The sequence below is a fragment of the Ammodytes marinus genome, assembly GCF_949987685.1.
Source record: "Ammodytes marinus genome assembly, chromosome: 12".
Taxonomy (NCBI): Eukaryota; Metazoa; Chordata; class Actinopteri; order Uranoscopiformes; family Ammodytidae; genus Ammodytes; species Ammodytes marinus.
The window spans coordinates 13,338,018-13,353,017 of NC_137216.1; the positions used below are offsets into that span (position 1 = coordinate 13,338,018).

At 43.3% G+C, this 15,000-nt stretch overlaps 1 protein-coding gene across 5 annotated transcripts in view; it reads right to left on the bottom strand.

Annotated features, from left to right (window-relative positions):
* epha3 (eph receptor A3) overlaps positions 1 to 15,000 on the bottom strand; it is a 108,032-nt gene that overhangs the window by 85,376 nt on the left and 7,656 nt on the right. For all 5 annotated transcript variants that reach the window (XM_080038281.1, XM_080038284.1, XM_080038280.1 and 2 more), the window contains exons 2-3: positions 14,214 to 14,278; positions 4,709 to 5,369 (exon numbers count right to left, since the gene is read on the bottom strand). In XM_080038281.1, coding sequence (XP_079894407.1) covers positions 4,709 to 5,369; positions 14,214 to 14,278 — 726 coding nt within the window. The remainder of the gene's footprint in view (positions 1 to 4,708; positions 5,370 to 14,213; positions 14,279 to 15,000) is intronic.

Below are 15,000 nucleotides of genomic sequence, written 5' to 3' on the forward strand. Positions count from 1 at the left end.
ACACACACACACACACACACACACACACACACACACACACACACACACACTCCAACTCGAACCGACAGCCATCCGTTTGCTGTTTTAGGATCAAATTAGGGGTTGCAGGAATTTCACACCGATGGTAGATATGGGTAAGTTCACCTGCTCCAGTCTGTTTTTAATGACACTTGAAAGACTGACTTAGCGAGATTAGATCTGGCCTGACATTCTCCATGGAAGGGCCACAGCCTGCTCACAAAGCATACAGTAATCCGCACGATGACGGACGCGTCACTCACCTCGTACAGTCTTAAAAAACTCTCGTAACCCCCCCCCCCCTCTGACAAAAGATCCGATGACATCTTCTGCTCGGATAGGGATGATGAAAAATCAAAATATGCTAACAGCAACATACAATGCATCACTTGAAACATGTAATGACACATTACAGCCATCAACCAAACACTAACACACACACTCTCATAACAGCAGCTCAAACATGGTGTCCCCTTGCCGAAAGCCAGACAGAATTCATGTGTTCTTTTTGAAGGCGCCACTTAAAAAAACATCCTTGCTTTCACAAACATTTCTGGCTGCACACACATATATACACACACACACACACACGCATGCACATACGCGCACTCACACACACACACACACACATAGCCCAGCAAGATGATGACAATCTAATAAAGAGTGTATTCTACTAAAGCCCTTAAACATACTTTGGAGTCTGTATAAACAAAGGCATCTGCTCCCCTGCTCTCTCTCTCTCTCTCTCTCTCTCTCTCTCTCTCTCTCTCTCTCTCTCTCTCTCTCTCTCTCTCTCTCTCTCTCTCTCTCTCTCTCTCTCTCTCTCTCTCTCTCTCTCTCTCTCTCTCTCTCTCTCTCTCTCTCTCTCTCTCTCTCTCTCTCTCTCTCTCTCTCTCTCTCTCTCTCTCTCTCTCTCTCTCTCTCTCTCTCTCTCTCTCTCTCTCTCTCTCTCTCTCTCTCTCTAACCCTCACATACCCACACACACACACACACACACACAGAACAGGGGCTTCGGGTAAATGGAAGATGCTGCATCAAGGACTTTGGTTAAAGAAAACAAAGCATGAAATATTCAGTGAAAGTTCTCCATCTCCATCTGACTCAGATTTAACAGTGGAAGCAAACAACAGTCAGTCCAAACACCTCACCGACGGGTCTTAAATTTACCAAACTGCTGCTGCCAGCTGACGGGCATATACAGTATGTTTGATTACTCTATTATTCATCTGTGTAGAATGTAGGGAAATGTTTCCAATTATAGAACATACAATTTGTCCCATCTGCAGCCAATGTCATAATAAACCAACAACAACCAGACTCATTCTGTATGAAGTCATGTGGGAATAAATGACAAAGTGGGTTTTGGCGCCCAATTTTTGTTTGTGACACATTATGTGATGAACCCTGGTTTCGACATCTGTTTTGTTCCGTTTAATCTGGTTTGTAGCACTGAAAATATGTTTTTTTTCTTCGCTATCTGTCTGTGCGGTGACCTAAACCCATGCACTCATCTGTCTGTTAACACAGTGGGCCTGAGTAGCGGGTGGCGCGTTGGGGGCCCCCGACGGCTGCACGCGGGGGGCAGTGGGGGCCTGTTGGTGCAGCTGTCCCACTCCGGGGTAACATAAGACCTTATTAGAGTCCATTAGACCTCTCCGAAACCAATAAGAGATTGTCAAATACATCCAAACATTCACACAATTCACAGAGGGAGAGAGAGAGAGAGAGAGAGAGAGAGAGAGAGAGAGAGAGAGAGAGAGAGAGAGAGAGAGATAGAGAGAGAGAGAGAGAGAGAGAGAAAGAGAAAGAGAGGCAGGAAGTGAAAGGAGGGTGCTAGGGAAGGGGGACAGGGGGGGGTCTGCCATTTGTCTATAATGTGCCACTTCTGCGTCTAGCATTGTCTAGCATTGTCTAGTTATTTCAAGTTTGTGTGGATCCAAGCTGCCAACATATTGTATAAATCAGTCTGGACAGGATAGTTAATTAATTTATATCATTTGGATAAAGATCTAAAATTGTGTGTAGGACTTGGTACACTTACAATTAAGTGTTATTCTAATGGCTTCTAACCAACTCTTTTTGGGAAAAAGGATACGTTTCAGAAGTGGCACCAGCAAGATGTCTGTTTTCAATCAGCACATTTACAGTATATCTCATTGTGATCTCTGTTTTCTGTTGTAATGTTTTCACCGATACAATTGAACGCATCCCCCCCGGTCTGTTTACATGTTGTACATATGAGGTTCCCATCCGACAGCTGCGTCAAAGTTTCACCTCCCATCTGGACATTGAGGGAGTCCACAGGAAAAGAGCTTCCCTTGGCCCTGACAGCAGGGGCTTGACCTGGGAGACTGCCTTTGATCTTTAATTAACACTGGGCATGACTCTGGGGAGGTAGACAGTTAAAGAACATGGGAGCCTTCAGGCCAACCTGCAGTACCATGTAGGACTTTAGGGGCCTTTTACATGGCAACGTTTGCAACATGAACGCAAAGTAATTTTTACGTATCGGGCCGTTCCTTTACATGACAACAGCATTTTGGGGGGTTGAAAATGTAAACTTTTTGAAACAAGGTTCCAAACTGGAATATTTTTAATATGCAACCTCGGGGTCACCATGTAAACTAAAAAAAAAACAGTTCCCGGTGAAAACGATGACATCACGGCTCTTATACACACATGTGTATAAGATTTGCAGTCAAATAGCCACACGCGAGTTAGAAGACAACATAAACGGTGTAGCGGACTACGGAGCTGTGTTTGTGTTGTTGTCTCTTATAAGTGAATTAACGCTCCTCTAACAAAGTGCACTACAGCGTACTACAGCGTAACAAGAGCAATGTAATGTTAACGAAGCCTAAGAGAGCTGAAGACTGAAGACAAGAGTGTGTTTTTCTTACAACTTGCAACAATATTTTATTTTATTTTTAAAGACATTGTGTAACAGCCGCAGTGCAGAGGTGGCTGCTCTATCAGATAGATGCTGTGTCTGGCTTCTCATGCAGAGTGAGGAGGTTGCTGATACAGAGGAAAGAGGAGCACATGTAGAATGACATGGTCCACAGACACCAGCCACAACAAAGAGAACAGGGGGGGCTTAATGGCACATGCTGTTGGAGCTTCTGTCTTTTTCTCTGTGGCACAGTCAAGCAAGATGTACAGAAAGATAATGAACTTCAAAAGTATAAACAACTTCTATTATTTACTTCTATTATCTTGCCTAGTATACCATGGTTTATACCATAGCAATACTACACTATAAAACACACTATGCCGCTGCTTCACTGCTGGATGAGCTGCTGGACATGCCACTGTAATTGGTTAAAGCTGTTACACTATAGCCACAGAAGCCACGCATTGAAAAATGTATTTTGCAAAATTATAAAGTTATGTTATGTCTGTGGGCATTACAAATATTTTATGAAAAAAAAAAATGTGAGAAGTGTATAGGCCATCACACTTTGCTTTTAATCATATTGGGAATATTGGCCGAGATGAAAGCCTCATTATGACATTTAACCTTTTGAATACACACGTTGTTTGAACCGGAAAAGGGTAATAAAAGCTGCCATGGGCCATTCTTTAGCAAATGTTATTTCACAAAGTAGTTGAATTAAAATAAAGGGAAATTAAACTGATCAAGGACAGTCAAAGAAAAAATTACAATAAAGAGGTTGTATGGGAAACAGCTGCATCTGCTAGTAGTAACGCCCAGTGGTAACGGGAGTATTTCAAAGAGCAATGTGTCAGCCCAGTTCTGCAGCACCAGGAGACTAAAAAAAAAGCCTTCTATCATTCCGACATTTTGATTCTTTTCAATAACCGACTGGCACCAATTCAAATCAACCCCCCATGCAAAAACATGTGCGATGATGATGTCGCAGACAATCTGAAAATGAAAGGCAAAGACAGGCAGCCAGACACAAACTTTTTTTTTGACTGTTGCAGCCTCCTCCAAGACAGACAACAGACTTTGAGGTGAGATCAAGTATCTCTAGACTCCCATGTCTCCCCGCTCATGACTCCACAAACACCCACAGCCATCACCTCAGCTATTCCATTATTCCCCATCCACTCCAGCCCACTCCTTTCTTCTGCATTATCAGTCCCATCCATGCTACTCTGGTTAGGATCTTCCCATGGCTGATGATGTGTCACAAAGAAGATTACTATTGAACTACCGGGCGCCGCACCCTGTAGCTCAAAAAACCTGGATAACAAATTACAAACTTTCGATTGCAACTGTCCACCAACGCTGTGGGATTTTTTTTTTGGCTTCGTTTGAAGGCCTCACACACAACACATGAAAGGTTATGGGATGACAGATATGAAGTGTGCGATAAGTGTTCTCGTCAAACATTTCTCACACCTTTGCACAGAACTTTTGCATTGCATCATACATTGCCGTAAAACAAAGACAGAATTTTCAATTTTGGCGAAGAGGGGAGAACTTAAAGAAATCAAATGCATGGGGGGGGGGGGGGGGGATTGCTCGTGGTGCAGTGGGTTGATCATCTCCAGGCCTCGCAGCAGACCCGGGTTCGAATCCCGCCCGGGTCAGTTCTCTGCAAGCCTTCCCCTTTTTGCCCCATTTCTACTCTGTCTCTCCAAATCTGTCTAATATAGAAAAATGCCCAAAAAATAAATCATAAAAAAAAATCGAATGCATGACTGTAAAGGAGAACTTACCTTGGCAGGTGCTGCTTCTCTCCTCGTGACCCGGGTTGCACAGACACTTCCCGATGGGCACCAGCCACTCGCCCTCCGTGCTGCAGTACATGCGCGGAGGCTCCTCCTCTTTGGAGTGGTTGACGCACAGGCCTTTGACCTCCACCAGCGACTGGGAGTCCATGGGCACCGTGTCGGGGAAGGAGGCCAGGTTCCTCACGGTCTGAGGGCACTTCTTGAAGTAAACCCTGACGGAAACCAACGCTACGCAAGCGCCCACGTCCTGGAACGCCAGGTAGAAGCCCTTCCTGGTCATGGGTCCCACCTCTCTCACCTCTGTGTTCAGCTTGAGGATTCGATCTCCCAGGTCCATCTGGGTGAAGCTCTCGTCCGCGGCGATGGTGTCTATCTTGGTGTACTGGTGCTCTCTGAAGTGGCTGCCTTCGTCGTCGTCCGCCTCCTGGTAGAGAAGGTTGAAGGTCTCTTTGCAGGTGCCCAGGACCAACGGGATGGAGTTGCAGTCCCTCAGCGTGAACTTCAGCTCCACGTATGCCTTCTGGGCCGACTGGCGAGGGATCCAGTTGGTGCGGAGCCAGTTGTTCTGGCTGTACTCCATCACGTTGCACACCTGGAAGGTCCTGATGGGCGTGTAGTGCTCATCCACCCCACTGATCTCCTCCCACTGGAAACAAAAAGATGGAGACAGGAAGTGGTGGTAGAGAGAGAGAGAGAGAGAGAGAGAGAGAGAGAGAGAGAGAGAGAGAGGGGAGAAGAAGAAAATAGACGAGAGATATAGAAGGGGAAAGGGGGCAAATTTAAAGAAAAAGGGAAAGGTCGCAAAGGAGGGGGGTGTTGGAAGGAGCAGATAAGAGTTATATGAAGAAAGTGATGAAACAGATTAGGTTAAAAGATGTGGGAGACAGAAAGATTAAGGGTAAAGGAGAGTTTGGGGGTCGAACGAGAAGAAAAAAGAAGTAAAGACATTGTTGGAGAGTTGAAGGGGAAGGGGAAGGGGAATTTTGCAGGCAGAGAAAGAGGAGGAAAGAGGAAAGGAAGGAGAGATAGCAGAGAGAAACACAAAGTTATCTCCACCCTGTGAGCATTTCCAGATGAATTATTTAGATTCAGATTCACTGTCGCTGAATACTAAGCATCTAATAAACACTTAAGGGTGAAAAATCACACTACCAGATCCGCGCGTAAATGACTCAAATTAATTAAAAGCAAACTTGCTGCCTTAGCCAAATTTCCAAGATTAGAGCACTGCGAAAATATCTCAGAGAAAAACCACTTGGTGCAATTTCCCATCTCAATCAAACAAAAAAAAATAGTGTGTGAAGTTGTTTAATTGCTGTTAAATATTAGCCAAATCCTATAGTGTTTTTTTCCACCCTTGTACTAACATGTTGTTTTTTTCACTACGAGTGAGGACTCTCAAGCTGCAGTCTTGGTTATTTGCATCACAGTACTACTGCTACTAAAGGAAAACGTGCTGATTGGACTATGAAAAAAACAAAAGAAGCTACGAGGTAACAGACAAGATGTGAGTGTATACCAGGAACGTTCGTGTCTATCTTACATTTTCCCTCCACTGGGAGAAAGCAATGAGAGGAGAGGAGAAAAAAAGAAAGCGGGGGTCATTCCTTTTGAATTCAACACAGCGGGAAGTCTCATTGATCATGCGCTTTGGGGGCTTCGCCATCCGGGCCAAATCAACACTGAGTCAGGAGCGATGACGAATGGGCAAAAACACCTGAAACACTGGGCTCATTGTGGTTAAAATGACAGTCATTAGGATGAATTGGCCTTAATGTGTAAATGGATGCTTTTTTTTTTTTTTTTTTTTTTTAAATTGTGTTGATTTTTTTCTTTGGTTCTTTAGAAACAATTTAGAATGGATGTATGCCTGAGTGAGCAGCGCTTTCTCGGGACAGAGAGAAAGAGAGAAAGAAAACCTCATTGTGGTGGAAGTGGAAACTGAATTATCACCCCTTCCTTTCACAAAAGCATTAAGGGAAACTTAAACCCACGCACACACATCTACATTCACGTACGGCTCATGTGAAGTGTTTAAAGTTACCGTAGCGGGCGGAGGGGGCAGCAGGTGCTTTGGGGTTCCAAACACAGGAATTAATGACGAGCTAAGAAAGTCTTTGGGTCTCTGTTACATTGTTTTTTTTTGTGTGTGCCTGTGTGTGGGTGTGTAAAGCGAGTCGTTGAGTGTCTGGTGTTCAAGGAGCTCTCAGGCTGAAGGATGGCCACTTGCTTTTTCATCTCACAGTAAAGTTAATGAAACAGCCCTCAAAGAGAGAAAGAGGGGGAGGGAGAGAGAGAGACAGAGAATAAGAATACCAGTAGAGAAAGTAAAAGTAAGAGTCGACAATATCCGAACAGGAAGGACGGAGGGAGGGATATGGTAAGAATTGAGCAGAGAGAGATTCTATTAGTGTTTAGTCTCCCCCGTCATGCCCTCTTTGCTTTCACCTCATTCATCAGCTCTCTATGGGTCCAACGATAACAGGGGAAAGTACACCGAATTGAGTGGGGCTAAATTTAAAGAGGTGAAGATAAACCTAACATTTCACCTCACTTTGCTCTGGGGTTTAATAGCTTCACTTCAAATATACGCGGAAGTAATGATGTGATGACATGCTAAAAGGTTCGATGAGAGACCTTGACACCGCAGAAAGTGGAGGGGACGACAAGATCCGCCACTATGATTAGTGGTTGCGTTGACGCGTTGTTTGATAAGACAATGTACTTGCATGAGCGTTAAGATAATATAGCATCCTACTTAGCTTCGGCTTCATGTTTAAATATTTTTCTGTCATAGTTAAACAATGTCTCTATGCCAAGATTGAAATCAGCGCAACTGGGAAATTAACCTTTTTTTGGTGTGTGTGTGTGTGTCTGTACTAGTGTAACAGTGGACTTTGGCGTCGTAACACATTCACCAACTGGGGACTACCAAGCCAACAGTGGACACTGTTTAGGTCCTCTGATGGTCATGCTTTAAATCATGTTAGAAAACCAGTATACAACCTTCTGGTGAATTTTATCAACTTTTGACAAGAGGGGACCTGAAGGTGTGAGAGTGTTTAGTCCATTTTCGGCACTGCCTCTGCTGGCCCGGGCTGGGAATTTAACGACCCTTTCACACACGCCGTGTTTTTGGTGTGTGTTTGTGTTCATATTCGTGTTTGTGTGCATGTGCAGATGTGATCCATCACTGCTGTTGGTTATAAATACTCAATACAGAAATATACAGGTTCACATTTTGTTCGAAGACACGGTCACTTCTACATTTTCCCCTCACAGAAAAAATGTGCAATAAGATTACAAGTTAAAGCTTATAGTTACAATGCAAAGGTAGGAAGTGGTAATGGGGACTTTCAAAAACATTACAATATTCTATTATAGTTTTGTATAAATGTACAGAGAACGCTGCATGAACAGTGTTGTACAGCTGGTCCTGTGCATTTGTCTGGGCCCGAAAAACGCAGAAGGATGTAGAAAATATCAATAGAGCAGGCTTAAGGATCTGCTCGGGATTAGGCGTATCCTGCCTTGTTACTTTAAGAGCCCCTACACTTATAAAGAAAATGATTGTTACATTTAAGTGTGCCACATTCAATTTCCCTTTAGGCTACTCTGGCAAAACGTTTTTTAAACAGAATGAGTGGTCTGAAGGTGGCGGGCACGGTCTGTTTGCGTGTGTGCGCATATGTGCATTTGTGTTTCTGCATGGATGTGTGTCCGTATTACTTAGTGTTTGTCAGCATACGTCATTGTGGGCTGCAGGCCTACTGTCTCATTGCTTTATGTACTTTCATGTCCATCAATATAATGCAAACTGGGCTCGATCTAAAGCGACTGTGATCGGTGGCTACTCTCCGCGTTTCGGGAGGGGTCGGATGTTTGCCTTACACAAACACACACAAAATCAAACCCAGGTGTGTGTATGGGTGTGTTTGTGTGTTGGGCTTCCTATATCCTGTTCCAGAGAAGATGACTCGACTTAAGCAGGTCTCTGCCAAAGTACATGAGACCTCCGCTGTGTTTTGAGGATCTCACTCTGGAGGATAGCATCCATTACATGGAGCCAACCGCCTCCTCTTTCCAATCCCCAAACATTACGTCATAACAATGATCTCCTCCAACCTTGAATCACATCCCCCGGGTTAGTTAGCTTACATAAATAGAGAAAGCCTCCATATAATTATCCAGCTCCAGATCCAGAGAAGCATCTGTTATAGGAGAGAGTGGTGTGTGTGTTCTTTGGTCTAGTGGAGGTATCACTTGTATGGAAAGATATGGCACTACATCCTGCAACACCAATGAGTCTGCAGAAATAACTGGCCACAGACACGAGATCGGATTCAAGATGTTTGGTCACTTTTGACCGGGTTCAGACAAGTGAGAAAGTGCAAAACTTTAGACAACATCGGCCCCCTTTTATTTTTTAACATATACAATTTTACCACAACTACTTCACTCTCTGATTTAGCTTGAAACTCTTTCCACCAGCAGGAGGTCCACAGCAACGTCTGAAGTGAGCACCTTTCCCCCTTCCCTGTGTTCCAAATCGCATACACTTTCCTACATCCTAAAGAATGCTGGTTTGCATACTAAAAAATGCAATTGGATGTAGACTTATTTTTAGGACATCCAGGTATTTTTGGCATAATGAGTTTGGCATGCATGTATTGGGACATCCTAAATCTTTTTCTGGCATGCTAAATAGTGTGGAAGTATTGGAATTGGAACGCAGGGCTTGTTTGTCCCCAGTGGGGCATAACACCCCCTCTCCATGCCCTCTAATTGATACATAACAACACTCGGACCCTGCACCAGTCCTCCTGACCTCTGACCATGACCCCTTGATGGTCACAGTTCGGGCAGTTTGGTGTGATGCTGCCCCTGGCTCCTCTGATCTGTGCTGTAGGTAGGCCAGCAGGCTACTGAGACAGTAAAATGGAGTGCTGTAACTCGATCCGCTCATGACATTACAACTACGGCAACAGGCACGTCTGGGAGTCACCGAGTCAGCGCAATAGTTCACCCTCTTCAAAGGCACGCAGGTCAATGGGAGTTAACGGGCCAGTAAATGGGCCAGTGTAGGGTAACAACAATGCATGTATATGCCAAGGCTAGTTGTGTTTTGGGAAACACAGTTGAGAATTAGTATGCTCTGTTCCAAGGTTTAATTGATAATGGCTGTATTTTCTTTTGTGGATGGTGTCAATGAAAGATTTTTGGTGACAATCTAATACTTTTATTTGTTTTCCTGTCCAACTGAACTCTGTTCTAGCAATGTCATTCTGTCAGCACTTATTTTTAGATAGGGAGGATGGCCAAATATGCACTGTAACAATAATTACAATGGTAATTAAATCCAGGTTGGAAAATATAAAAGTTCCAATAAAAACATTGCTATTTAATGAGGGGGAGTCTTATCAAAATATATTAATCATCATTATAATCTAATGAAGACTTGAGAAATGTTGCATTTACATTTCTATTATTAAATCAAACTCTTTTCATAAATAGATAATCTCATGTATATATTATCAAATAGCCTTTCTATAACCGTGTGGGATATGGATGTACTAAATGGAGATTTAAAATAAAATCATGGGAGTGTAAATATATAGTGTATTTACAACAGTCCATTATACCGCTACAGCTGGAGAGGGGTGAACCTTAATGTGCGGAGCCAGGTTACGCTTTGAGCTCCATAGAAGTCAATGGGGTCAAAGACACGACAACTGCAACATATCAGTCAGAGGACATTTCATCAGCCGGTCTTACAAAAAGGGAAACCCGAATACACATGTCCTTCCCTCTCTTCTTCCTCCTGCCTTCGTTTTTGGAACAGATTCAAGCTTTGTGCCGCTGATCCCTGTTCATGCTTTGCTCAAGGACACATCAGCAACATTTGCTGACGGATGCTGGATGACTTTCAGTATATTTCAAAGAACCATCATCCAACATCTGCAGTACATTAATGACACTGTAGTTTGTGGTAGGGCATCTGTTTTTATTTGTGAATTTTTTATTATACTAAGGTTTACGTTTTTATATAGTTTTTGTTGGATATAAATGTACAATTGGGAGGTATTTCTTGCACTAATGGGTTTATTTGATTGAACAAAAAATGCTGTATACTTTCCGTTCTTACCGACCAGGAAGAACTATAACACACTTTACACTTTATACTTCCTCCTCCTCCTCTCTGGTCCCTTGCCTTGCCCTGCTAATCCTCGTTTATGGATAGGCTTTTCTCTGTACTCTCCCTCTTTCTGGGGGTAGCATTTTCTTGCTGGTCAGGCTGATTTTAGCAGATGAAGTGGCAGCGGTGCACTGCTGGGAAGAAGTTGAAAGAGCAGTATGATTGAGAGCAAAAAAATTTAGAAAATAAAAAAACATTGAAAAGCTGGCTGACTGATGGTGGTGGACCCAGTCCATATGAAAAGCCATGCCATACTGTGACTGCCCCCCGTATGGATGGATACATTGGAATGTGGGATGTGAGTTTTTGTGTGGGTGTGTGAAATATTTGTAATTATTTCTGACAGTTTCCAGACTCTGCACACTGTGACTGCTTTTTTCTATAGATGTCAAGCTTCATTATCGCAAAAGAAAGTTTTGGCTATGCTATTGTTACTTTAGCTATTTTTACACAGTCCCTCATAAAATATGAGGTTAAACATGTAAAAGAAAAAGGTTTGTAAGAGCACTTACTTACTAGGATATGTCACCAACGTACACATCCAGATGCTGATTTAGCAGTCGCAATGACTTCATGATACACTGATTTTCCTGTAAGGGACTGTGTGTTTTGTAACATCTGGCAAAAACTAGTTTTTTTTCTCAAGCATTGACAAACATTATAATTATAGACATTTTTACAAAATCAGTCAAATTAAAATATGACTGAAGCAAATATGTGGGTTCCAATTACTTTCATTTCACTTCACGTATTTTAAATGATGGAATATTTCAGCATTGCAGTTGAAGATATTAAATGACACGTTAGAAATAATAACAATTCATGCGCAAAAACCTGACTATTCTTTAACAATCAAGTCCATACGCCACAGTCATGGCAAAAACAGCAATGCGGTTGTATCCCCTGTTGACTCCTGTGAAAAATAGACATCACTTTGTATGTGCCCATTAATTCTATTTTGTATGCACAGCCGGTGTCTGGGGTGTTGGTTTGTTGCTGAAGAATGCTTTCAAAGCATGCAAGAATGTAATCTTTAACACTCTTTAGTCTTGTGAAGGGCTAAGCCCCCTGGACACTGCTTAGCAATCAGCCTGCCTCCCAGACAGATAACAGTATATCTGGATCACACACACACACACACACACACACACACTCACACACTCATCGGTCTAGTCGCTGACTCCGGAGCGAACATCCTGGGGAGGCTAAGCTCTTAATTTGTTGTGACCGGAGCACGTTGTGTCTCGGTAGGCCAATAGCCGCAGCCTCTCCATCAGTGTGAATGAGTGGGAGTATGTGTGTGAGTATGTGTGTGAGTGTGTGTGTGAGTGTGTGTGAGTGTGTGTGTGTGTGTGTGTGTGTGTGTGTGTGTGTGTGTGTGTGTGTGTGTGTGTGTGTGTGTGTGTGTGTGTGTGTGTGTGTGTGTGTGTGTGTGTATGTGTGTGTGTGTGTGTGTGTGTGTGTGTGAGTGTGAGGGCCCAGTGCCACTGCCACATTATGAGAAATCATTTGTGAGCACCGTCTCCCAGGGCAGGGTGCTTATCGGAGCGCAGTCAGTGGATGACGTGAGTAATTACAGATGATTCACCTTGAGGACTTGATCATCAGCAATATCTCACTCTCTCTCTCTTTCTTTCTCTCTCTTTCTCTCTCTCTCTCTCTCTCTCATCCTTTCCTGTCCTTCTCTCTCTCTCTCTCTCTCTCACTTTTCCTCTGTCTATTTCTCTCTCTGGACTCTCATTTAAGGATGACATTGGCATCCATTGCTGCAGCATTTTTTATGAACTGCATAACCCACATCGCTCTTTTCTTCTGGACTCGTTCAAAGCGAATCACTTGAAATAAAGCAGAGCTCTGCGCACACACGCTGCGAAACCTCGGTCACACATTCCAATGTCCAGCGCTGGATCAAGTACCAGATAGCTCACACGTGATGAATAACTTCTATCAGCACGGCATCAATCTGTATCTTGAAAACGGTCACGCAATAATTGTTCTGTAGCCTGCAATTGTCTGTGCCCTAAATGCATTTTTTGGATAGGACGCAGGTTATTTTATCTTCCTTTTGGGCCATTTTATCATTGTGGTTCGACCTCATGAAGAAAAGCCTGAGCGCTTTGAGGGTGCCAGGAGTGTATACGGCCGAGGGAAACAAGGTCTGGCAGCTCCACGGAACAAATGACTGGATTACCTTAAGCCACTGCCAAGGAGTAATTCTAACACTTAATAAAGGAACAAACGAGAAGTGTGATATGTGTGTGTGTGTATGTGTGTGTGTGTCTGTGTACGTGTGTTTTCTGTGTGTCAGTGGGACGGCCCTGAGGCACAGTAGTCTAACTAGTTAGACAAATAAACACTGAGCGAGAGCCCGCTGCAGGGACTATAGGCTAGCAGACAGAGGCTGATAAATGAGGCTGCAGACATTGTTTTTTTCCAAAAGTATGTGGGACTATGTTGCCGCAACATTTCTGCTGGGTTTTTATGAATGCTGGACAGTTCTCACATGTAATGCTATTTTTTATTTTTGTGGTAGAAAAAGTTTTTTTTTTTTTCTGCAAGAATTTTGGCCCAAGCACACATCTCAAAATCACTGCTATACACAGACTCTTGCACTTACAGAGCGGGTCTCCAATGTGTTTGAAGTAAAACAGCAGGGGCCGAATACCAGAGTAGCACACTTTCCTTAGGAATTTCTGAATTAGTTTTTTCCTTCAAATTGATTTGCTCTCACAAAGAAATATAAAATGTATGTTAAAAGACAAGCAACTGTATGAGAGACAGAATGAGTGGGTGTGTATTTTCAATTACAAAAAAAGTACAAAAGGATTAACAAGTGACATCTCAACAGTGGAATTACAATGTGTATCATCACTAAAATGTTATCCGTCTTAATAACCTCATATTTAGTCAAAATGGGTAAGATTAACGCCATCCTTGTGCGGATGCTTTTGTGTCTACAACCTAAAATCCTTTAATGCCTTAATCTTTCCTTAAACACTCGCACATATACACTCAGTGCATTTTCCTGTAAGCATCTTGACCATATGGCAAGCCCCAAACGCTTAACCTTTAACCTGTGAGACGGAGGAATGGGCAGAAAACGCCTTAAAAAAAGTGGGTTAATCTGCACTCGGCCCATGGGGTCACAATTACTCATTGAGAACCCCTGGAGTTTGAGAATCCCGATTTCATGTGGCACGTGTGTGTGTGTGTGGGGGGGGGGGGGGGGGGGGCTTCCAAATGTAAACATATTCAGACACAGTGTGGATAAATACAGAGATAGAGGATACTCACCCCATGCGTTGGGTAGGAAATCCATCCTAACTCCCCTTGGCTTGCTTTGGAGTCTAACAGGTTGACTGTGGAGAGGGAGAGAGAGGAGAAAACAAAGAGAACATATGAGTAGCTAGTACTTGTTAGCCCCTATTAGCCTTCCTGTAATCCCACAGGAGGGCTGCACCAACCTCAAGCGCTGATCAAGACTCTATTTACTCAGCTGCAACACACACACACACACACACACACACACAGACACACACACATAAACACACACACACAGTATACATATCCATTGCTAACCAACAGTGAAAGTCAACCCTCTTGTCTTGCTGTGTAAAGAACCAGAGCAGAGGTTGGCAAAGGAAAACTGGCTACAACACCATAATATATCCTCAAGAGGAACCGAATTTAACCACAGCCGACATTTCAAAAACCAGAAATAAGAAGTGTTTATTTTCGGAGTTTCACGCTGTTGACCCCTTGACCTCCATAGTGATTGGACTGTCAGCAGGTAAGGCAAAACTGCATCAAGTTTAAATGTAGATCCAAATGGCCAGTTTCCGAGGTAGTCTAAAGTGCAACTGGCCACAGTTTTGGTTGTATGACTTACTGGTAATTGCAGCTTTACTGCCGACCTCCTAAGATTCTGTTTAACAACCCTATATGAGCATAGCTTGGTAACATTTACTCTGATACTCTGATATGTATTCAGTATCTATCGTCAAACCCAGTAAAATGATCAACAACCTGTTCTATTCTTAGCATTATGCGCCCGGCTGCGGTTTAGATGATTGTCATCGAA